At 48.1% G+C, this 24,054-nt stretch overlaps 9 protein-coding genes across 9 annotated transcripts; 3 read left to right on the top strand and 6 right to left on the bottom strand.

The window, feature by feature from the left end:
• Positions 1-628: 628 nt before the first annotated feature.
• Positions 629-1,670, bottom strand: PtA15_9A9 (uncharacterized protein; the record flags this gene model as incomplete). Its single annotated transcript, XM_053172978.1, has 6 exons — positions 629-705; positions 784-861; positions 944-1,127; positions 1,255-1,311; positions 1,429-1,558; positions 1,642-1,670. 6 exons carry the CDS (start codon positions 1,668-1,670, stop codon positions 629-631), a joined length of 555 nt encoding a protein of 184 aa, XP_053023440.1.
• A 1,265-nt stretch (positions 1,671-2,935) lies between these two features.
• On the top strand, positions 2,936-4,904 carry PtA15_9A8 (uncharacterized protein; the record flags this gene model as incomplete). Its single annotated transcript, XM_053172968.1, has 8 exons — positions 2,936-2,974; positions 3,044-3,097; positions 3,183-3,567; positions 3,636-3,687; positions 3,783-4,087; positions 4,179-4,411; positions 4,489-4,800; positions 4,878-4,904. The coding sequence occupies 8 exons, from the start codon at positions 2,936-2,938 to the stop codon at positions 4,902-4,904; spliced, it is 1,407 nt and encodes a 468-aa protein (XP_053023439.1).
• A 1,186-nt stretch (positions 4,905-6,090) lies between these two features.
• PtA15_9A7 (uncharacterized protein) lies at positions 6,091-7,701 on the bottom strand (the record flags this gene model as incomplete). The annotated part of the gene is made up of 9 exons (XM_053172957.1): positions 6,091-6,298; positions 6,373-6,428; positions 6,522-6,568; positions 6,630-6,728; positions 6,816-6,883; positions 6,967-7,132; positions 7,267-7,369; positions 7,465-7,560; positions 7,663-7,701. 9 exons carry the CDS (start codon positions 7,699-7,701, stop codon positions 6,091-6,093), a joined length of 882 nt encoding a protein of 293 aa, XP_053023438.1.
• Positions 7,702-8,792: 1,091 nt separating this feature from the next.
• On the bottom strand, positions 8,793-10,360 carry PtA15_9A6 (uncharacterized protein; the record flags this gene model as incomplete). The annotated part of the gene is made up of 6 exons (XM_053172937.1): positions 8,793-8,834; positions 8,907-9,017; positions 9,094-9,449; positions 9,521-9,624; positions 9,692-9,866; positions 9,967-10,360. 6 exons carry the CDS (start codon positions 10,358-10,360, stop codon positions 8,793-8,795), a joined length of 1,182 nt encoding a protein of 393 aa, XP_053023437.1.
• Positions 10,361-12,203: 1,843 nt separating this feature from the next.
• Positions 12,204-12,830, bottom strand: PtA15_9A5 (uncharacterized protein; the record flags this gene model as incomplete). The annotated part of the gene is made up of 2 exons (XM_053172826.1): positions 12,204-12,494; positions 12,615-12,830. The coding sequence occupies 2 exons, from the start codon at positions 12,828-12,830 to the stop codon at positions 12,204-12,206; spliced, it is 507 nt and encodes a 168-aa protein (XP_053023436.1).
• A 2,084-nt stretch (positions 12,831-14,914) lies between these two features.
• Positions 14,915-16,122, bottom strand: PtA15_9A4 (uncharacterized protein; the record flags this gene model as incomplete). Its single annotated transcript, XM_053172715.1, has 5 exons — positions 14,915-14,931; positions 15,008-15,092; positions 15,186-15,428; positions 15,517-15,921; positions 16,024-16,122. 5 exons carry the CDS (start codon positions 16,120-16,122, stop codon positions 14,915-14,917), a joined length of 849 nt encoding a protein of 282 aa, XP_053023435.1.
• A 545-nt stretch (positions 16,123-16,667) lies between these two features.
• On the top strand, positions 16,668-18,798 carry PtA15_9A3 (uncharacterized protein; the record flags this gene model as incomplete). The annotated part of the gene is made up of 8 exons (XM_053172604.1): positions 16,668-16,884; positions 16,947-17,017; positions 17,086-17,237; positions 17,305-17,444; positions 17,519-17,642; positions 17,707-17,866; positions 17,938-18,078; positions 18,190-18,798. 8 exons carry the CDS (start codon positions 16,668-16,670, stop codon positions 18,796-18,798), a joined length of 1,614 nt encoding a protein of 537 aa, XP_053023434.1.
• A 2,044-nt stretch (positions 18,799-20,842) lies between these two features.
• PtA15_9A2 (uncharacterized protein) lies at positions 20,843-21,951 on the bottom strand (the record flags this gene model as incomplete). The annotated part of the gene is made up of 4 exons (XM_053172495.1): positions 20,843-20,956; positions 21,053-21,205; positions 21,289-21,532; positions 21,614-21,951. The coding sequence occupies 4 exons, from the start codon at positions 21,949-21,951 to the stop codon at positions 20,843-20,845; spliced, it is 849 nt and encodes a 282-aa protein (XP_053023433.1).
• A 61-nt stretch (positions 21,952-22,012) lies between these two features.
• On the top strand, positions 22,013-22,813 carry PtA15_9A1 (uncharacterized protein; the record flags this gene model as incomplete). Its single annotated transcript, XM_053172384.1, has 4 exons — positions 22,013-22,185; positions 22,271-22,458; positions 22,592-22,661; positions 22,750-22,813. Coding segments are annotated over 4 exons (495 nt in total), but the record flags the coding sequence as incomplete, so codon positions are not given.
• Positions 22,814-24,054: the final 1,241 nt, after the last annotated feature.

Here is a 24,054-nt window from a genome sequence, read left to right as displayed (position 1 = left end):
GGGAAACCGAAAGGGGAGGCCTTGTACTTGAACGGTTCTCTCTCAAGGGCCTCCTGAGACCAGTGCACTGGGATATACCTCCTTTAAAATATACTCGAGACACCTGTCCAACAGCATCCAACTGCTTTCGACCATCAACAACCACAGGAGGAGCGTCTGATCCTGATCAGCGCATGGATAAATACTCGAAAACAGGAGGAATGGCGAGGAAAACACCAAGCAAGGCAAGTCGAAAAGCATTAACATTCATCCCCCACTTGCATAAATAATACATGAACTTTGTTAAAGCCCCTCTGAGTTAGATATCATTACATCCACTCTCAGGTCCATCTGTTTCTGCACAGCTCCATTGCTCTTATAATTTTTAGCTAATCCCAACCGCTGAGAAGAAAGAAAAAAAACTGTTGTTTTGATTTCCTTGTTTGTGAGATATTTTTATTTAGATGGGAGATGTATTTTGAGTCTCTAAAACCGAAAGTCCAATTGGTGTTGCTGAACCTAGAAACTCTTCACTTTATATATTTGTTCTGCATTCAGGAATAGCTAGTGAGACGGACAGGAATATAGACGGAGGGTGAGGGCGAGGGCGAGGGCGAGGAGGCGATCTATACGGAAGGGCTGGCAACGACTATTGCTCTTTCTTGACATTGGCCTGCTCAGCCTCTTTGATACTCTTGGCATCAGTCTTCGCATTTGTAGCAGCACCTGTCGACAAAAAAATAAAAAAAAGCGGTTCATTCTAAGATCAAACGAAACGGTGTGCTTGATGAAGAGGCCTCGTACCCATGAATCCGCTTGTTTGAAACGGCCTCTTATAGTCTCCCGTTGCTGGATGGCCGAACAGATGGATCTGGACAAGTTCTGGTTGATCAATTGCAGGAGAAGAATCAGTCGATCATCGATCTATGCGCTCTGTGTTTGATTAAGACGGCAAGGGACTGACTGTTGTCGTAAACTGTTTTGAGTGGCATGATCGATTGAAGGAAGAGTGGGGCATCGTATTTCATGTAGAGATGTAAGAAACACATCATCAGGACACCCATGAGCACGCTACGAAGCCCAGATGAGGATTGGCTGAGGTCGTAATCTCGATTTGTTGTCGTGACCAGTTTGCCGGGCTCGTTGGTCTGTGGTATATAAGAGGTGTATATGGTATCAGTTTGTTTGTTAGTGCCCTCTATCGGTTGGAGGGATGAATTCCGACGACGATGGGAATCAGATCCAGGTATTATCAATCAGGCGTGTTGGACGAACCATAGGAGGGGCGGGTTCCACGTATTTCAAGACTGTCGTGTCATTTTTCGTCTTGATCTGTGATTAGAGGCCAATTAGACAATATTATAGAGGATTCAGCAAATGCCGCTGTTCTCTAATTTTGGGGGGTTTGTGGAAATTGATAAATGTGGATGGCGAATGAAAGAACCGGACCTTGTGAGATAACCAATAATAGACCGACAGACAGATCAGTTGACTGGAGACATATGCCATCCTCATTCCAAATAACACTTGAGGATCGTTAAACGGGATCTTCCGTGCAACTTGCATTCCGATCAGAGGACTGGATACAGAGTAATCAAACCGGGCTATCAGCATCTGGGGGTTTTCTGAAACCAAGGAAGCAACAGGACAGAGTCACTCAACATCGCCATGTTCAACATTTGTGCACTCATCCTGAAGGAAGTCAGTGGTCCCGATCGGTTAACGTTTGTCTTTCTCGAGGTCTTGGGTCCTGGGGGGAGTATGTAGGTGCTTGCTGGAAGATGTGGATGTGGCAAGAGGACAGCCGAGCTGCTACATAGGATCCACTGATTACCTAATCACTCCCCCGGAGGCATAGGAGTCCACAAACCCTAACCCCTAACCCCTCCCCGAACAGCGACCATCAAGGAGCATCATCTCCCCCAACCACATGACCTGAATTCGAGCTCTCTTTCTTATCAATAACAAGAACAAGAATGTATAAATCTGTACTTTCAAGTATTTAGTATAAATTAGAATATTATCCTTTGGCACTACATGGAGGAAAGACTACGATGCGCAAGAGAACCCATCAGAATCATCATGAAATTAATGGAGACTCTTAAGTTCAGAAACCAATTCAGAACTGAGTGAATTCGTGTGTTCATTCCACGCGCACTGTGCTATGGGCGATTTGGAAAAGATACATACAAGCTTGAGGAAAGTTTCCAACCAAGCTGATTTCCTGGAGGCTGGCAGGTTGTGTTTTGTCAGTTTGCTGGCGGTATTTTCAAGATAAGATCCCTTGAATTCATGTAGTTGGCCCTTGGGGCTGTCCAAAGTTGAAGTGCTCTTTCCTTATTGCTGAAATCCAGCCGTAAATATTTATCTCCCTGCAAGAAAAGATTGATGCAAAAGTTTGATTGAAAAATTGAAGAGAGCTTCTTGGATCATGCAGGGTGTGAGCCATCGAAGCTGTTGCTAGCATGATCTTATTTGAGAGTTGGGATCAAGAGTGATTTTGTGCCTGAGCCAGCCATTCTTCTGAGGACTGATGGGCCCGCTACATAGTCAGATTCAGATAGAACATTCGAGGGATAGAAATAGAGTCGGACGTGTCTCGGGAGTGTATAGATAAGACTACTTATTTATGTAAAAATACAATCGGAATGACTCGGTAGACCGCGATACTGGTGCCTTGGCAATTTCCCCTGGGGAGCCCGGCTACTGACTGAATGGACTGGAGGCCAGTGTTAGGGTTACAGCGGGTGGGGTGGAGTGGGTGGGGTTGGAACCTGATGGGTGGGGCCGGTTGGGGTGGCGAGTGTGCAGAAATTAGTGACTCGGCCTGAACATCCGCCTCCCGCACTGCGAACACATCTCGAGCCAGCTCCGCCCACTTCCACCCCCCATCCCCCATCCCCCACCTCCCTGTCCTATTTCACACACACCCCAGCCCAGCCCAGACACATCCCAGATGGCTTCCTTCCTCAGGCGCACAGCCCTCGACTGCTGTGTAAGCATCGATCACCCCCATTGACGTCATCCCCCCCCCCAGCTGACCTCCCCCCATCCATCCTCGCAGCGTTTGCCTCGACTGGCGGGCAGGGCCAACCAGGCTCGTCTAGTATCAACCAAGGTATTCCGTCCCCTGCTGGCTGCGTCGCCTTCTGGATGGCTGACCTCATCCGGCGGATTCTGTTTTTCGCCTTCTTTTCGTTCAGTCCATCCACGATGAACTCGCCGATATCATCCCAGGACGGCTAGAGATGGCCAAGATGCTGAAGACTAACCACGGCGACAAGAAGCTCGGTGACGTCCAAGTCTCGCACGTCTTCGGCGGAATGAGAGGCCTCAAGGCCATGCTCTGGGATCCCTCCGTCCTCGACTCCGAGGAGGGCATCCGATTCTGGGGAAGAACGATCGCCGAGTGCCAACAGGTCCTGCCCAGTGCAAAGGATGGATCCGAGATGCTACCTGAAAGCATGTTCTGGTATCTGTTGACCGGCAAAGTCCCCAGCGAGAAGCAGATCGAAGCTTTCCAAGCCGACCTTGCCGAAAGAAGTACCAAGGTGCCCAAATTCATCGAGCAGCTCATCGATTCATTCCGTAAGCTGTATTCCTCATCCCACCCGTTCTTTGCCAAGCCTCCGCCTTACTCGAGCTTGATCCTGTAGCCAAGACACTTCACCCCATGACCCAATTCGTCATGGCCACCGCCGCATTGAAGTGAGCATCTTGAGTTGGAATCATCTTCCGCAAAAAAAAAAAAAAAAAAAAAAAAACTAACTGATCCGAGCCCTGCCCTTGTGTGTAACGACTAGCCACAACTCTAAATTTGCTGCCGCCTACTCCTCCGGAGTTAAGAAGGCCGATTACTGGAAGTCGACATTGGAGGACTCGCTCGATCTTGCCGCCATGGTTTACCCTATCGCCGCTCGGATCTACGTCACCAAGTACAAGGGCGGTGCCAAGAACTTGCCAGCCATCAACAAGAACAAGGATCTCTCGTGGAACTTTGCCCAACAGACCGGCTTTGGTGACTCCCAAGGGTTCATCGAGCTCGTCCGGCTATACAACGCTCTCCACACCGATCACGAGGGTGGTAATGTCTCTGCCCACACCACCCGTAAGTCCACGCGTCTTTTTTCTCTATTCACCGCTTTGGTCACTTGACCTATCATACTGAAGAATCTGTGCTCTTCGTTCATCTTCGACAGATTTGGTGGGCTCAGCCCTCTCGGACCCTTTCTTGTCCTACTCGGCCGCTTTGGCTGGTCTCGCCGGACCGCTCCACGGACTTGCCAACCAGGAAGCTTTGCGATTTGTGCTTGAGATGAAAGAGGCCGTCGGAGACAAACCCAGCGCTGAGAAAGTTAAGGAATACATCTGGAGTGTCTTGAAGTCTGGCCGAGTTGTCCCAGGCTATGGCCATGCCGTATTGAGGAAACCCGTGAGCACCTTTCCGATCTAACTCATCCATCAGCAGGGACCAAGTCACTGATCGCGGCTCTTGGGAAACTCGCTCAGGACCCCCGTTTCGCTGCTCTCCGAGAGTTTGGTAACAGACGCCCAGAAGTTGCAGCCGACCCCGTCTTCCAACTAGTCGACGCCCTCTACCAACAAGCTCCCGGTGTCTTAACAGAGCATGGCAAGACGAAGAACCCATTCCCTAACGTTGATGCCGCCTCCGGTTGCGTGCTCTACCACTACGGCATGACCGAGTTTGAGTACTACACAGTTCTCTTCGGTTGCTCGCGTGCGATGGGTGGCTTGAGTCAGTTGGTCTGGGACCGTGTCCACAACCTGCCGATCGAGAGACCCAAATCGCTCAGCATGGAGGTACGTTGCTCTTTCAAACGTATGAAGGATGGTATGCGTTTGTTAACCAATTCGGAACTTTTCCCTCCTACATACAGGCTATTGCCAAGATTGTCGGAGCTTAATCATTGAGCAGCAGGATATACAAACACATAGATTCGTCTTGAACTAGCAGTTATTTCATCTTAAATGCTTTTTCTCGCAATGATATTTCCACTTTCTCATATCCGACTTGTCTCTTCCGAGCTCATGATCACACACAGACCCCATATTAACACAAGTCCCTCTTTGGAGGGCCTGGTACTACTACAGCCTGGCAGGTACATAGCACCCATTGATGCGAATCCTTTCCCGCACAGCGACAGGGTGTGGAGAAGTAAATAAGCCGACCTTGGCGGACGGATTGATGAGTAGCGAGGAGCAGAAGGCCGCCGTCGATCCCTTCCTCTTGGTTCCGCCGATATGAATCGAATTCGACACATTCAGATCTTTCGGCTAGCTTAGTAGATTGATAGTTTCAGAATACGAGTTTTTTTTGTGTCTATCTGCTTGACGGATGGGAGAGCCGAAATACCTTGTAGCCCAATCGACGTAGGTAGTAGGTCGTTTGGCCAAACACTCGTTTACTGGGTTATGGCCCGGCAGCCTGGATCGCGGCCAATACGCTTGCGTTGGACTGCAGCGAATTCATGGCGACGAATAGCAGACATTCCATTTAAATACGGCAGACATGAAGGACTGATATTCCGAAAACACCCTTCGCCGATAATCGGAGCTTTGTCGAATCTCTTGAGGAAATTGACATGATGCTGTGGCAGGGAGTAGGAGGGGGTCCAGAATACGTGTGGATCGGAGGGAAAGGGGAAACAAATCTGCCCGCTTCAAACACCTTGCTGGCAAAGTTTCAGGGATAAGTTTCAATCAAACTAGCTACAGCTTTTGGATTGAAAATTATGGTTGCCGCATCTCTTCCTCTTGGCCACAAGAAAAGTTGTTGGGATCTTGTGCCTAGTCAAACCCCTCAACGGAGGCCTCAGCGGAGGAGTGACGCCAAGGCCCTCAAAAGAAGTGAAAACTCATGTCACTTGCAAAAGGAGTAGTCGCTCGACAGAAGTGTTGAAGACGAATAAAAGAAACAAAATCAGCATATTTACATGAGATTTCTTCATTTATTTTGTTCCCGTGTTTTGAGTGAACACCTTCATTGAATTCAAACCAAAATGAGAAACTGGTGATACAAACTGCATGTAAAAAAAATATTGCAGCAAATTAAAAGCGAGGTTGTATGATGTAGATACAAGATGAAGATTGTCAATGGGCATCACCTGCATCAAAGAGGTTTGTGTTGCCGGTTGACGTTGGGCCAGCTTCCTTAGATGCTGATTGTGGTGTGTGGTTAAGAGTAGCTCCATCTGTTGGCACATACGATTCTTGCGGTAAGCTTGATTCATCAAGTTGCTCAGCACTTTCAATCACGTCGTAAAGGGCTGAAGCTGCTTCGGGTGGTGGGACTCGCCCTCTGGAAAACGAGCAAAGCGCAGATGAGAAACTGACTTCGGTGACAAGATAATCATACAAACAGGGAATACTTACCGCAGAATCTCGAGCGAAGGGATCCGTTGGCCGTAGAAGGCTTCGTTGGTGTCTTTCTAGAGAAAAATTAACCGTCATTTGCAAACTGATGAGTGGGAAGCCGGAGTTGACGCTAGCTGCTGGATGAGAAAAAGAATTGAGCTGCTTACTCGCTCTATAAGAGCTGTGCCCTCTAGTGACAGACCTGCAAATAGGCCTATGATCCAAGGATTTATGAATGAGCAGGTCGTTCTTATTTGCTTAGTGACGATTCGTACCTTTATTTTTGCTGTATGTAAAGAGAGGCGCAGGATGCAGTAGGCTAGCATTAACAGCACCGCCCGTGCCAATTGGCCCCACAGCAGCACTTAGGTTGCCTATCAAACAAACCATCGCGGAAGGAGTTATGCAGATCAGACTAGGATGCAATATTGTGAGGCTTCGCAAGTAAACGGTTGAATTACCTCCTATGGTCATATTTCCTGTGGTTGCAAAAGCGCGAACAGCTTCTTCCGAGTTTAACACAATCACACTGTATAGGTAGTTCGGTAAGTGTAAAATTCAAGTTAGCGTAACTAAAAATGATCATATTTTTCAACAGAGTGATCGACGCACAATTCACTAAAGTCAGCCCCTACCTGTAAACCAAATCCTACACCACCGGTGGCAATGCAACTGGGTGCCGACCAAGAACCGTCTTCCAAACGGGCAATCACAATTCCGGATCCTGCTTTGCCTGACCAGACAAATCCGACCTTGAGAATCGTAAAGATCGCCAGACCTGGTGTAGGTATGATGAGACGAAAGGGGGAAAAATAGGATTGAACAACAAGGCATGTCAGCACGCTTCTTAGGAAAATGGGCACGAGCCAAAATATGGCTTCCGGTCGAAAAGAATGAGCATTCGGTGCCGACCATGTGCATTTTGTAGGACGGCCTTGGGTATGGCATTCAAGGCCGATTCAGGATGCAAAGGATCGGCGAGGAACGATGAGAGAATCTTTGCGGAGCGTTCACACTGTCAAACAATTCCGCAAGCACAAAATCAAATGATGAGCTCGAGGAGTAGCTGAGGTCCAGGATAGATTAAGTAAAATAAAATAAATAAAAAACCTCAGATTCAAGTTTGAACTCGGTCACCAATTGGCGACCACCATCGCTAGCCATCGTGGCAACATCGCGACTAAAAGCTGTGGCCTGAGTACCAACCTGAAAGGATCGGGGATACAAGGAAGGGTGAGCACCAAAGGTTTTATAAGGGCTTTTGCGAGAAAATTGGACGGCGAAAGGGTGAGGGGTACTGTGACTCACTTTCTTGGCCGCCGATTGGAATCTTTCCATTAACGACATCCTGGAAAGCTCTCCTTTTTTTTTTTTTGATGGGTTGGAATGGGCGCCTTGGATCGTTCGGCGCTGTAACCGAGGTTCCGATAAGTGATGGATGTGTAATGTACCTAGGGGAGTTGCAGTGTGTATGTATCTGAGGTCTTTCGATTTGTCCTTTTTCTGGTTGGTTCGTTCGCGGCTGAAATGACCTCACTTCCTCTCAGTAAGAACATATTCCAAGCAAGCTGCAAAGCCATACTTTCCACCATATCCATACTTTAAGCACATATTAAATATGTACATGCACCCTTGTGCACCACACTGTTGCAATCACGAACAAGTCCGTCTTCTTCAACATTCAGCCATCAAGCTTGCTAATATGTAACGTTAATGTTGGGACTGTCAAGTCTGTTAAAAGGAATTCATTCACTTCCTCATCCGGGGATAACTTGCAGGCCAATGAAACTTGAGATAATTGTGTTTGTACTGGAGCTCGCAAAATCAACCAAGACATTTACAAGGAAAACTTTATCTGCAGACAAGAAATGTTGTGGGTAGTCATGGAGAAAGATTCAAGAGACTCTCGATATTTACTTCTCCCCGCACCAAACTTAAAGGGGGATTCATCATTTGATGGATGACTCTCCGCTCTCACTTGGGGATTGTTGCTTCGCTGCTTTGGGCTTCCGTGTAGCTAACAGTAAGTGTCCAGTCCAGGTTCATTGCGAGATGAGTCATGAAAATCACTAATTGTAGTGGAGGAAACTCGTGTATTTGTATTTCAAAAGATGATTGATGTATGTGCATCGCAAAAATTGATGATGATGATGTGCTTCCTGATGATTAATCCAAAACAAAACAGAAAACCTCCAAATGAGACCATCCCTGTGTGATATATATTGAGCCCGAAAAAATACATGATATGCAAGAAAAACATTACTACTTTCCTCCTCGTTCTCCATAACCAGAATCATAACCTCATAAAGAAATCGTTAAGAAGATCATTGATGTGAAGTGCCTTCAGGTCGGTCGTAAATATGTGATATCTGCTGTTGAAATAAATAGGTTTGCGCGGTTCGATGATGATGTGTTGATATAAGTCCAAGTCAAACAAATCACGACGACTGAACGTGCTTTTTGAGTTCGTTCAGTTCAACCTAGATGGATTGAATCCAAATCAGCAAATATGTCTCATGCCGAGTCATGGAGAAAAAGATAATGCAACGCACTCTCAGCTGAATGACTTCATTTCTCAACCCCTGGATTGTGTTCAAATCTTCTAGATTGCTTGGAGTAAGCTCGGGGGATGTGGCCTCGGGGGATGTGGCTGTTAATGGGTTCTGATGTGAGATCGCCAGGGATCAGTGTCCAACTCGAGAGACTTTCATGCGGATTCTACACAGGCTGTTTGCTCACTTTTTCGTCGGACTTTTGGCCGAGGGAACTGTATCGTTTGGCAAGTCTCAGGCTTACCGCTCTGACTCGCTTTCCGCCAAACTTGCCAAGCTTACCAAACTCATCATGTTCAGATCCCTGGTCAGGCACAGGTAAGGAGCCGTTGATGCTATGACGGGGGTTGCTGTTTCCACCAAAAGCTCGTCGGAATACTGAGGCCCGGTTAGCTTCAAAGCTGCCACCTTTTCCTTGAGGGCGCTCACCATCCGCATCCTCGTTGGATCGGATGGACCGTTCGGCTTGCCCGCTAGGCGCGGTGGGGAATGATATTTTGATATCGGACGAGAATACCGTCGGAAGTAATCGATGGAGGAGATCTGAAAAAGAGCAAAAAGATTGAGTTAGTGTTGTGTAGTTTGCTGAACAGGAAATAGAGTTGATCACCAACCCTTGGATCGATAGTAGAATGTAAACTGTGCAATTACTTCATCAATGTCTTCGGCTACGAGGCCAAGTTCTGCGCCCGGAGGATGGTTTTCGATAAAGCCCAACCTGTGGAATTTTTCAGACGCAGAATTGAGCGAGGAAATCAAGTATGGTGATAGTTGTGAGAACGCACCTTGTCCAATGGCTTAGTTTTTCACGCATGCGTTCTGGCAAAGGCGCACTGCCACTAAAAACGGGGGTGAGAGCGACAACACGAGAAGTGGGTACGACTTTTGCCCGACTGAAAAGGACGCTGACCGAACCGACTCGGTCTAGGATGTATTTGTCGGCCAATGCGGAGTGTGGATCTACGGAAAAACGAAAAAAATGTGTCAGGACAAGGCTGATTTAGGGTTCGACTGCGTGATTTGTTGTGAGGTCAATCGGAGAAAGGATGAAAAAACTGACGAGTGGTTTTGATTTCTCCCATTACCCAAGGCCGTCTGCGAGTGCCATCGGGGACGACCCAGAGTCCATCATCCATACCGGTGATCGGAGCAGGAGGGGCCAAGCCGTCCGGGCCAATGCCCTCGTAAGATCTAGGTTGGCCTTTCTGACAGCCATCAACTTGAATTTGGACTTGGATCCCACCGGTGGCTAGTAGGCTGGGATCGATCGACCAGTGAACCGAGTAAGGTAAATCTGCTGCTCCATAGTCTGGATTCGGGTTCGGATTGGTCTCGACAGGTACGTAGCAGGTTGCCGAGCCGTCGATGGCGATGTTGGGTAGTAATTCGGGGAATCGGTTGGCGGGGTCGGTGCCATGGACCAAATGGCAAGTGATTTGGTTGGTCGATGGCATGATGTTGGTATGTGGGGGAATGGGAATTGTATTGTTGCTTGAGGTAACGGGGTATGGACTGGTATGCTTGTGCTGTATGGTGAGGTGAGCGTTTTGATCAAATGGTGATGGCGAGAAGAGCTAGTTGGAATGTAAATCGCTGGATTAGGAAGGCAGCCCGGGCGATCTTTGAGGAAGAATATTCCGGTGAATATAGAGTAGACTGCAGCCCTGTCGAGTTAAGATGGTTATCGAGCCTTCCTTGGTGGGGAGGTCCGTCGAGGGGTGTCAGTTAGGACCGTAAAAGTGAGTTGAGATCGAATCGCAAGTCTTGAGGTGGTGTACTCGTGAGTAAGGTTAAGTAACACAGACAACTCTGGAGATGCAGCCAGGGAAAGAGAGCTTTTATGTGCCCCTATCTCAGCCGTGGGTATGTATTTATTGAAATAAATCACTATGTAACCGGTTCTGGGCAGCTTCAGGGTGATCTGAACGATCCTTTGGCAAGCGTAAGAGTCCCGCTACATGAACCTGGTTGAGAGAACAAATCCGCAATCGAGGGCCAAGGGTCTTTCCTTTGGCGCAGGTCAAACACCCGTTGTTAACTAATTGGTTTTTACAGTTTGGTATGTAAAGACACAGTTTGGCCGACCTGCTGCCACCGTTACATAATAAAAGGCGCCAGGCAAAATCAGGGCCAGATATATTCTACAGATCATCAATCCTCTGCGGGTTTCGGTACCAATAATAGACATCTACAATCTGTATCAGGCATCTGATGTGGCAGAAATCATCACAAAGCGCTGTTCTTGATCCAGTTCCACGGACATATAAGTCCAGCTCAAAAGAGCGGACCGTGATTGATGGAAAACATTGGTGAGGTAGATGTGAGTCAAATCACATGCACATTTGTAGTTTCAGATATGTAAACACTTTAAATGTATGTATTCAGCAGATTTCATACATGAATTAACACACATAGAAGTTAAGATTGAGATGGACATCTCACATGCATTGGAAGTGACGACTATGCTATTAAATTTTATACCCAGCTTATTAAGAATCTTCAGATAAGTGCGGAGTGTTGGTGGCAAATTAATTGTTCATCTGGTGCAGTGTTAACGCCTTATTGGGAAATTATTGGTAGGAAGAATAAGAGTACGGGGAAAAAGCTAAATGATAATTTAGAAAACAAAATATACGAATAAAGGACTCTTCTGCTATACACAACCCAGTATGTATTTATTTATGAAAACGTTAATGTGAAGTCATTCGACATTAAAACAATTGCAAACGAATTGAGTAAGATCCTGCATTCGACCGGGAAAGGATATTGGTAATATTCTTGAACGCAGAACGAGATTGGGGATTTGCGGCTGCAACTGATCTGGGCCGTCGATGGTAGCTGGACGAGGTTCTGAGTTGATGCTAAGCCCAGGTCGGGGCGAAAACTTGGATTGTCGACCAGGGAATGCACAATCCGACCATTTGGCCAATCAATGGAAAGAGTCTAGTCAAGCAGCTATCCTCTGAGCCTGTGGTGGAAGTCAAATCAGCTATAGCTTCGAGCCATGGGGGCCATGCCTGAAGAAGACAGTATTAAAGTGGCAAGGCACTAACGCTTCGAGTCAGGGATTAACAGCTGGCCTTTACTGATGATTCCCGGCCGAGCAACTAGGTCGTTCGGGGATGGCTGACAACGCACCAATGTGACCTACCTGTTCACAGAGTCGACATGCTTTTTAGTATTGAGCAGCACAGATAAGCAATTGGAAGGTCAAACTAAGGATCGTACAGATGATTGGCGATTCTTGCGGGTGTCGAGAACGCGCCGATTCGTGGTGGCACTTGAGCGCTACCTAGGTCACCAAAGCTTCTTGAAGTAACCTCCCCATCCGGCAGCGGCGCTATCGTCAGAAGCCTGGGCGGATCCCTTTGGGTCTTCGGTGGTCGCGACCAGTTCTGAGGGGGCTGGGGTTGGCTCAGTTTGCTCGATAGGCTTGATGGTAGTCACGGGTTCAACTTCAGAGGGTTGGGGGGCTTGGCTGTCCCGCTTGATTTCCTTCTGTAGGTCGAGGTTGAGCCGTTCGGAGTCCTTGCCGAGCAGATCAAACATTTGTTTACGAGCTGAGAACATGTTTTCGACTACTTCTAGCTTCTCATCCAGCAGAGAGAGCCGGTCGTCTAGGCGAGGCAGATCAGATGGCGTCGGTGGTACTCTTGAGGAGGTTCTAGAATAGCTGGTGGAGGTACTGCTACAGCTGCTTGTGGTAACTGTCGACAGCTTCTTCCGTTCTCGTTCGACGACACGAGTCAGCCTGAGTTCTTTGCGCCAGGTGGACGAGCTGGTTGCAGATTCTGCAGTTGATGAGGAATCTGAACCTTGGGGGGATTGGGTGGGTTGTGATTCGGGGACCTTGGCGACTAATTTAAGCTGTTTGAGGTTGGGTGTGAGACGCTTGGAGTTGGTTCGGTTGTTTGAAGACCACATCGTCAGCTAGAAGCACGAATCAAGGGAGCAGGAGTGTGGGAAACGGCTGGCGAAGAAGAAGAGTTGAGGGAGGTTGAGCGAGAAAGCGATTGCGAGTGGCTGATTTGATTGATTGAGGTCTTGATTCGGATTCGAGCGAGAGGCCTGCGGATGTGTGGAGTGGAGAGGGATACGGAAAGTGGCTGAGTTTTGAAGTCGACTGTCAAAAGGACTGGATGACTTTTGCCGGTGATCCCTTTAGTACATACAAAGGAAAAGCTATATAGCGGGCTTTTGAATGATTCTGACTGAGCGGGGTTGCACGGGTGGACTGGAACAGTTACTGAACAACAACAAAAGCGGGAAGGGGGGAAGGATGTGGAATGTGCAGTGCGGGTGTACAGATCAGAGCGCTTTCCTTTATTTGGGCAGAGATAAGGCGTTAGAGTATTGCGGCGATGATAAGGATTTACGAGTTGACAGGGAGAGTTGGCTTGAACACAAGGAGACAGCTGATATCCACATAAACAGAGATGATGATATGACTTAAAGGTTTCTAATTGCTTCTCTATCCAGCTAAGTAGTTCGGGAACCTTGGAAGATCGATGAGAACAGATGAGAACCTGATTCACATAGGGAGTACAAGATGTACTGCTTGTACACTGGTTGAGATGACGACAAGAGATGGCACAGAGCCCAGGAGAAAGTGATGAGGGTGGGATCCGATGATAAATACTTTCAATGGCAAAAGATTTGAAAGTGTCGATGATGTCCAGCAAAACACGCACGGTTTTGGGGCTCGAGACTCGAGCAGATTAGTAATAAGCGGTGGCGAGGAGTGAGAAGAATGCAGCTTGTCAATCGGTTAGCCGCCAGGGGTAAGTCGAAAGTCAAACGGCGTAGCGGGGGTGATGCTGGGGCAGTTTTAGGTATGATGATGTAGGAGCAGCTTGCTGGCCAGTGAGGCCGAGAGTTGATGGAAGGGCATGGATGCTCAGGATGAGTGGATGGGGAGATGCAGGGCATGCCGATATGTGGTCGAAAACTGGAACATCGTTGGAATCGATACTGCATTGAATGATCAGATTCAAGGGGGAGCTGCTGGGGGATGGCACCCGCTTATAGTATGTATTCAGATCGGAGGTAGTTCAGGGTTCGGCGATGGCCTTGGCAGAGAGAGAGATTGGACGGGTTGCCTCGAACATGCGGCTGGTCATCCCATCCGCCTGGGCGAAGGCTGGAGCTGTGCCGGACGACGGCAGCGGCTGGAGGAAATACTTGGTTGGAAGCGAGTAGAGCACAGGCTCAGTCGGTAGAGGGAGTCTGTCCCCGGATCGAGATCACTTGTGAAGGTCTTCAAACCAGCTCATGTTAATCTCCAAGAAGCATGTCTATTTGATGCATGTATGCCTTAAGAACCGAGACAGACCCACGGGAGCACAACATGGAAGGTGCTCTGGGTAGTCATGGACAACGACAACGACGGAAGGATTGGCTTGACAACTCTTCCGTTTATAACCATTCGCCCTTGTGAACACATACACGGTTGGACTTGAGGTGACCACGGATCGGCGGAGGACACCGCTGAGGCGGAGCTTGTCCAAAGGAACTCACGAGCAGGGTTCGCATCTTCTGCACTCAACAGACTCATCTCTCATTCATTCTCAGGAGTTGATAGACCGACATATGTAATCTCCAAGACTACCAGGTAGAAGAAACTCTTTACTCGAGTTACACCACTTCCAGAGACTGCCGCTCCTTCTTCACCCAACGGATGATCCTTCAAGACAGCACGCTCGAAACACCCCGATCGATCGACAGATTTCTGTGAGATTGTATCTTGTTAAAACAGGAAACGCACTGTGAAAATTTCGCAGACAAGCAAACTAAGGCCGGAAAATGATATATACAAGTTATCCGAGTGTTCAGTCAGATGGGAGCACATGATACATCAGAGGGGAGGTAGTGGATCGTGTGTAGTTGAATGGACGAATTTGTAATCTCGCTGGACGGGTCGGCTTGTTCGTGGGCAGCTCCCAAACCAAGACGATCAAAGAAAACCAAACCATGTTGGATCAATGCATAAATAGAGAGGGCCAGCCGGATCAGAGGATCGCGTTGACTGCAGACGGTGGGAACAGGCTCATGTGAGCAGATGCAAATCAAGCTGCGTTGACATGATATAACGGCCGACTCACCAACATGGGTTGCCACCGCTGATCCGGCTCCAAAACCTGCTCCACCAGCCAATGCTTGCCCGAATCTACCCTGGAGTAAATTTTTCTAATAAAGGAACGATTGTTAGAAAGTGATGATCAAGTAGAGCTTTGAGAAAAACAACAAGGACCAAATCTGAAAGAAAAAAAAAGCAATCACCTTGGGTTTCTCAACAGTGATATTCACCGGGGGGGCACTCTGAGTGTGCTGTAAGGGTGGAGGCGGAGCAGCCTGTGGTGCTTTATAATCGCCGTACTGAGGCGCTTGACTGTATGCAGGTGATTGACATCCCGGATTACCTTGAGGTGGTCCGGGCGGGTAAGGAGCGATGGATTGGTGGTGCCGATATTGTGGGCTTGGTGAATGGGTGGATTGTAACGGCGGCGAAATCACTTCGACATGCTGAGAGCGTCCCCAATTCCGAGCTCAGTATGATATATCTAGAATCCTCTGGCGAGCATCAACAAGGAACATAGTTGAGAGGACTCACGTTGCTAGGAAAGAGCCCGCCGGGTTGCTGGCTGTTCAAAACCTGCCCTCGCCACCAGTCAGGATTCTCTTCGGCTAAAATGACGATGATCTCCCCCTTCTCGAAGCTCAGATCATCAGCTGCTGAGCCGTGGTAAGCCCATAAGGCTCTGGCTTGCTTATATTGCTGGGGTGGTTGATGGGCCAGTGGTGGTGGTGGTGGTGCTGTCACAGAAGATGGTAAATGGTGGGGAGAGGGCTGAGAATGAGAATGAGATTGAGGGTGTCCGTTTTGGGTGATGGGCGTCGGTTGAGGCAAAGAAGGAGCCCTGCCGTGTGGAAAGGATGGCTCGGGTAAGGCTGAGTGGGCACGGCTGGAGGATTGAGGAAGAGCTTCCTTGATGATCCCAACTTTGTCGCGAGAGATCTGCAAAGGAAAGTAGGAAAGAGGTAATGGTCAGAGTTGAATGGAACAGGTATGTCGAAGCGGCCGACAGCGGGTACATAAAAGACTGGTGGTGCATGTTACCTTAGCTTGCTGTAGGAGCAAATCGAGGTTCACATGGATCTGATTGATTAAATGAGCAGTGTAGATGGAGTCTGAGTTGTCAGGGTTGTGTTGGGCCATGTTGGTTGTGGGTTGGTTGACAAAAATATAGACTGGCCGATGAATATTTGGTTTTGAGAACGAGAACGAGAAACTGATTGTAAAGAAACGGAGCAGATGGCAATACATAATTTGGCGGATGAGCTCATCCTGAGGTTGCGACCCGGAACCCGACGATCCGGCAGTACCGTGTCGGATACAGGGTCAATTCGGATCACGGAGGCATTTTTAGAAATCCGATGCATTTGAAACAGCATATCCAAGATTGTTGTGATGTGTGAAGTCCCGGCTTCTACTTCCCTTTTCAGGTAGCCAGAGCTGGCGTTTGAGCAGATTGTAGCAGCAGAGCGAGTGCTGATGGTGGGTGTTGTCGTCACGGTCTGATGCTGATGAGTCTGCTGGGGCAGTGTCTGGCTGGCTGGGGGGAGATGGATGATGGGTTGGCGAGTGGGTTCGGATGTCAGTGAGGGTGAGTGGGAGTGCTGCGCTGGGGGTGATGGGGCCCGGAAGTTGGTCGGCGGGTGGTGCTTCAAGCGAGGAAGAACCCGACACAAACCACTTCGAAGATGTCGACCACCACCAGACCAACCAAGCCAGTAACGATCTATCGCAGGGGCAAACCAGCACCAGCAGCAGCATCACACTCATCAGAAGACTCCGAAGACTCGGACGAAGAACAGCAACAGCCCAAACAACAGCCGAAACCATCAACCAGCTTCCCAATCATCAACATACAATCAAACTCACTACTACCCGACCAGAAACAGAAAAACAAACAACCTGGCAAGTCACATCCATCCTATCTAACCAAAAATAAATAGAAACTAACACACCCACTCAAACAGACTCATCTGAAGAAGAAGAAGAAGAAGAAGAAGAATCCACAAACGAGAAACGGAAGAGACTCAGTAAGACTGTACGATACTCCCAAAACACAAGATAAACCACATCATCACTGACGACCACCTTCCATCGATCCATCAGCAGTCCAACAAACCTCAAAACCCAGATGATCATCATCCACCAGGATCAGATTCATCGTCATCATCATCATCATCCGGAGACGAAGAAGAAGAAGAAAGCGATGAATCATCAGAGAAGCTAGTACCGATCTACAAACCCGTATTCATCACAAAGTTCAGTACACGACTATACCCATCCATCCACTCCATCCACAACTCACCAACATCTTCTCTCTTTCAGGCGGAATCGAGAGACAATCCCCAGCCAACAAACTCAGACTGAAGCAGACCTGGAAGCTAAAAGATTAGAAGAAGAAGAGCTGAGGAAGAAAGCCAGTCAGAAATTAGTTGAAGAAACACTGATAAGGGAGATAGCAGAGAGTTGAGCGGTCCTAGTTATCCGCCACAAGCGATACAACTTACTGATAGATTATTACTTATCTCTGGTTGATCAGAGGAAGCCGATCAGGTATTCCCGGATGTCGATGATACCGATGGACTGGATCCGGAAGCGGAATTCGAGGCATGGAAATTACGCGAACTGACACGATTGAGACGCGATCGAGAAGCGCTAATCCAGTTGAGTATCCATTCCAACCATCTCCCAAAGAACTCACACTGACACCAAACCGAATCAATCCAGACGGGCCAAGGAGAAAGAAGAGCTCGAAGCCAGAAGGATGATCCCGGAATCTGAAAGATTGAAAGAGGACACCGAGTTCGCAGAACAGACCAGGAAAGCCAAGCCGAAGGGGAAACAAGTCTTCCTACAAAAGTTCCATCACAAGGGTGCATTCTACGCCGTACGTACACAAGCTGTCTACCTAGTAATCAAATTCACCCATCTAATCATCCCCCATCTTCACATCCAAAGGACTCGGATATCCATAAGAAACACGACTATACCGCGCCCACCGAGGGCACCTTGACCAAGATGGAACTCCTACCGGCTGTCATGCAAGTTCGAGATTTCGGAAAGATGAGCAGGACCAAATGGACACATTTAGTCAAAGAGGTACGCCACACTTGACCCATATCCTTCGACACACAGAGACAGAGAGAGAGTGTGTGTCCCTGTTCATGAAAAGCTCGGATTTTGTTTTTTCCTACTCAATGTACAAATCAGGACACGACGTCGTTCGATGCCGGATGGAGTAAGAAGAACCCCGGCCGGGCTGATAAAGCTCAAGAGGGATGCTTCGGATGCGGAGAGCGAGGTCACGTGAAGCGCGACTGTCCTCAGAACCAGGGCCAGAAGGCCCCCGGTCAGACTCCCGGCCAGGGAAGCAATCGGGTCGCCCTCGGGGTCCGCTCCCGGCCGAATGACGATCGCCATTCCAAACGACGCGGAGGGTCTGATGACGAGGCGCGCGAGAAGGAGTATCCATCCAAGCGGAGAGAGGGCGAGAGGCAGCGTACTACTGGAGATGACCGCGACCGTTCCCGGCGTCGCTACTCGCCCCCCCAAAGGGACCGGGAACGTTCCAGGGAGGATAGCCGGGCCCGGACCGACCGCGCCCGGCGGGACTACTCTCCCCGACGCGCAGCCAGAGCCCGCGCCGATCGACGGGAACACTCGCCACCCCGGCAGTCCGACCGGGAGGAGCGCGATCGAAGAGACTACTCGCCCATCCGCTCAGCACGAGACCGGGATTACTCCAGAGACGGGAGAAGACCCGACGACGATCGTGACCGGTCCAGGAATGAGAGAGAATACTCCGGCGCCCGCAGGTGACTCTTCTCTCCCCGGCCGGTTTACGCGTTAGAAATGCTTGCTATCAATGCTTTTCTTGTCGCTGCTTGGCTGTATTCTTCTCGAGTCATCCTGGAAATCAATTATCCTCTTCCACTCCTAATTAGAGCGCGTCTGGTAAGATACGGCTGGGATCAATTCCACAGTCATCTTGGCAATCAACTACCATCCTCAACCTTTGTGGGATCATGTTTCTTATTTGTTTAGGAAGGGCTAACCAGAGTGCTTCTAGTAAGATACAGTTGAGATCAATTCCAGCCATTGATACAAGGATCAAGTCGATATACAACAGAATTATGTCTTATTGCGCATCAATTTGATGGAGGGGGGGATGGGTTTTAAGATTGAGAGAGGGAATTCGATATGCTCCAAGGGTTCTTGTAGCGACCAGTAGAGCCTTCTTCCGCGAGACCCATTTGTATCAGCGCCGCATCGTATGTTATCCCGAGATGGCCAAGATTTCAACCGCTGCAGCCAGCTTGCATAGAGCAGCTGACACGACAACTGAAAACGAGGAGGGATATCAGCAAGACATTCCAATGGGAAACTATTCACCTTGATTGAAAGGAAGAAAAAAAGGATGAAACTAAAGAGAAAAAGCATACGCTCGTCCGTTGGCGCCTGCTTCCAAACCACAACAAGTCGCAAGCAAACATCGGTCGTGGATACATTTTGTTTCCTTCTTGCGGTCGCAGAACTTGGCGGGCGCAGGGTCTGGGCTAGGCAGCGCGAGGACAGATGATGCGCAGAGAACAAGGAGCAAAACTAGCGCTGATTTGAGCATTTTGGATGGCTGGTACACTCTTCGAGAAATAATTCTATCTATTCCTATTTAATAAGCGAGTCCTAAAGCTGGCGAGGCTTGGGATGAGTGAGGTGATGAAAGAGGACTGCCCAACCCCTGTTTTATATCCACTTCAACCGCCCGCATCTTATGCCCCCGATTTCTTGGTGAGGTCTTTGCCCACTGAGGACAACCAAGAAGAGAGCCGGAATAGCGGCCGGTTTCGCTGCTGGGTGCAAGTAGATTCCAAGCCGTACCCACATCATCCCACAGCCGATCGCGGTGACATATTTCTGTCAAGGTGCTACGTAGAAGCCATCCATGGAGGGGGGTGCGTCGCGAGCGCTTGCATCCATCTCATGAACGCTTTAATGGCAGGTTTCGGCCTGCAGCTTATTAACTTAAATCATGCATGCCATCCGTCTGTCGTGCGGAGAGCCCATTTCCACAGCGACTCTACATACTTGATATTCAACCCGGGTTAAAAGGGGTATCCAAGCAATGTCCATAAAAAGAAACGAGAAAATAGAGATTCCTAGTTCTGTTTGTCCAGTGATCACTTACCCTCTGGTTTTCCGGACAAGAGAGCTGCAAGGTGCTGGGTTTCTCGTCCGGCGTTGGTCTTTCATTCTTCCTCCAGGCGTAGTACTGGTGTTATGTTCGTCACGCTGTGTTGGGTCGCGTATTCATGATGCCATTGCTCAATGATCGGGGAGGTCGAGGGAGATAACCAAGGCTCGCCGCGTCTATTACATGGATGGATAAATGATAGCCACAGGACCTCGAGAATTTGGTTGACTACGCTTCGGGGCTCCCTCATCCAACTGCAGTGACCTTCCAAAGTTGGCCGGATAAACTTTAATTCCACTGACTGCGGTGTCTGGATTCCGCGCTATTCCGCGTCAAATCTCCTCTAAATCCATTCATCCACACCAGCAAGAAGCATAAAGCTAACATTGCATGCTGGGCGTGTCGGCTGATCTCTTTGCTAAAGAGTGCAGAAACGCAGTAGAACCCATCGAATTCGGATTTAAATCTACAGGGTTTCAATTTTTTGTTTCAATACAAAATCGACTTGAAAAGAAGCTGACGGGTGCGGCTTTATCCGTGACTCATGAGGTAAAAATAAATGGAACAAGTTGGTGCGGTACACAGCCCAGATCACTCTGAAAGAGATCTATAACTTGATTTGCTTTTGTATTTCTTCTTCTTCTTCTATAGTACAGTTGTTTCAAGAAACCGTCAAGTTGAAAAGGTCTTCTCTCTATCGATACAAGCTTTTTCAAACTTGATCAGCAAGGTTGTCCGTTTGGGGAATTGTGGTGAGGGGGCGGAATGCGAAGTGACTCGGGATGGCTGGAAAGATTTCGTAAGATCAAGGTTAGGCCAGGAAGAAAGAGACAAACAAACAGTCAAAGAAAGAGAAGATCAATTGAGGAAGATCAAACCCACAAAGCCAAGGCCATCCAATGCTCCCTCAACAATCCCGGCCATGTAAGCTCCACAGCTAAGTTGTGACATGTCTTTAGGAATGGTGATTGCTCGTGTGATCAGTAGATCATTATCAGAGATCATATATTCATCTTCGTTTTCGTTCGAGTGTTCCTAGCAGCACAATATTGTGCATAAATGTCAGATAGCAGCAAAATGGAAAGCTGATTTCAAAAAAGGGATACAGAGATACTCACCAGAACGTCTGCAGCTTTTCCCACGACGGTTTTCCAGAGGGTTGAATGAATCCAACTTAATACTGGCACGAGACGGATCAAGCGGATCGGGACAGCTGATGAAGCGCTACTGATCGAACCACCACCTAGACTGATGCTCTTCCCGGTACTCAGACTGATTGCATTCGGCGATCCTGATAGTGCATCACGTAGCGATAATAATGATAAAAGTCGACTGCCCACTTGATATCCCAGTATATTTAATCTGCCTTGACACAAAAACAAGCCGTTAACATTGTCACTCGCTCAAATCAACTGCCTCTTATAATCAAATGGGTGTCTTAACTTTTTTTCAAACTCGCCGATTCCATCGACCCGTTGCTGAGTGTACCTAACGATTTCAGCAAACAGTAACTCGAAAGCGACTAGATTGACATCCAAAGAAGAGACTGTATAGCTATTCGAAGCAAGTGCAGTCGATCCTGAGACGGCGGTTGAAGTAGATGAGGTTGAGATGTGTCTTGAAGGGACATTAGGAGTAGGGAAGATCGGCCGACTGTAGATTGACGAAGCTCTGGGTTTCCTGGTTTGGAAGAGCGGAGAGAACCTTTGAGATAGGCTGGTGAGATCGGCTGGAAGGGAGGCCCGCTGGGGATCGCTTGGCCGAAAGTCGCGGGCTGACATCCTCGAGTGGCTGTTGATAGTTTCTTGTGACCCTCCGAGGATTATGACCTGTGGTGGGTGGATGGTCGACCGGGGATCGGCTGCGACGCGTACACACACGTCGGTTCGGCCAGTTCGGGCGAACCAGCCGGAACACAACCATCAACATCTTCCTGAACCACTGGACCCCGACAGATCGAGGCCGACGATGTCATCCACAGCCAATGATCCAATTATAAACCCAGACCAAAAACTGTACGTCCCACTTGTGAATAACGCATTTCATTATCTGAAGGGAATCAAACTGAAGCGTTGTCTTCTACCTTTCCTTATCAACCAGGGCCAACCAGCAGACGACAGAACGAGATCAATCAATACAGACGAAGATTCAAGCAATTCTCTCCTCTAAGCTAAGCTTCATCAATGATATTTCAAACGAAAAGGAGACCTTCTCGCATGTGAACAACCAACATCGCTTAAAAGAGCTCAACCAGACTATCGGGGAATCAATTCAGAAAACACTCCTAGGTAACCACGTGAATCAAAATATGTCGCATTCCTAACTACTTTGGATACGTCCTTTCCTTTGCTTTCTTTGAAAAAACAAAAACCACAATGTATGTTGATTTTCATGAATGCCCGCATCCGATTTCGATTATAGAATTCTATTCCAATGGTTATAAATTCATGATCTGTACACAAGTGATTGAAAACAAAGGACAAGCAGGCAGGTGAGAGAGAAAGAGCAGCTAACTTGGCGCAAATCAATTCTAAGGTGCATTACAAGAAATTGATCAAAGCTGTCTTTGCATCCTCCAGAGCGGGCTTGGTTTCTCATTGGGATCAAGTTAATGACAAGGTCTTCAAGGAAGTTTGGTCAAATGTAAGTAACCAACATTGATCACTCGGGCGAGTATTGCCTACCTTAGTAGTTGACACCATTGTAAATATTCTTGAAATTAATAAATGAACTACAGGATTTTGTGATAGGGACAGTCACAGTATTCATCATTAAGGTTGCATATTAGTCCAATCAAAGGAGGAAGTTGTGCATAAGTGTGGAAAACATCATGATGTATGGAATAAGAAAGATAGTCCTCTAAGTCACTGGATCACCCAAGATGTAAGGAATCAAGGAGAGTCCTTCACTGGAAGTCAAAGAGAGTGGCTTGGATGGACAGGAACAGGTCTTGGACAACAAGATCTAGTTCACAGCAAACTTAACTCAGTCCAAAGGTGGAGCCTGAGGTCCAAAGCACCTCCACTGGAGGGACTTATGCAGTATTGGTGATTTAGGACTGAGAAAAATGACCAAAAAGACCATTCTCCACAAATGTTGCTACCTCAACCTCCCAAGAATCTACCAATATTTTTTTATAATCTGAAAGCTGTGCATCTTTTCTAATTTTTGATGCACTCATATCAATATAGGTCTTCCTTCTTCACAGTACAGAATACCATCTTGAAGATGGTGGACTGTGAAAGCCAACCCCAAGCTCCTTAAAACACCGCTCCAGTGCCAATCCATAACTTGCCTCAAGAAAAAAACATACAAGTATCCCGGACTGACATCAAACAATGTATAATGCTATTCCACTTTCCCATTGCCTATGTGCAATATGTTTGTGGGACCATGCATTTGAACCAGTTCAATCCAAATCCTAAGGGAGTCAGTTCAAAAAACATGATGCATTGGCTGTTTTAGCCAGCATGGGTTTATTTTTTACTACATTTGGTCTATCTTGGGTTTGGGAAGGAGAAAAAGACACAATAAGGTGGCAGGAGATAGCCAGGCTTCTGCCAAGTCTAAGTGTAAATTATAGATGGCCCCTATGAACCCGGGTACCTGTTCGGATGCGGGTACCCGCCAGCTTTTTTGCCAAAGGTTTGACACCCGCACCTGCACCTGCACCGCCTGGGGCAGTCAGAGCGGGTACCGGCGGGTACCTGCCGCTCAAAATTGACCGGAAGGAATATTCCTTCCAGTCAAAGAGGTTTTTCAACCTCTTTGACTGGAAGGAATCCTTCTGCTCGAAGAGGTTTTGTAACCTCTTTGACTGGAAGGCCTTCGAAGAGGTTACAAAACCTTTTCGACTGGAAAGGCCTTCCAGTCGAGGAGGTTCT

The sequence above is a fragment of the Puccinia triticina genome, chromosome 9A (assembly GCF_026914185.1).
Source record: "Puccinia triticina chromosome 9A, complete sequence".
NCBI lineage: Eukaryota > Fungi > Basidiomycota > Pucciniomycetes > Pucciniales > Pucciniaceae > Puccinia > Puccinia triticina.
Note: the sequence above shows the minus strand (reverse complement) of the source record. Positions and strands in the feature narration are given on the sequence as shown.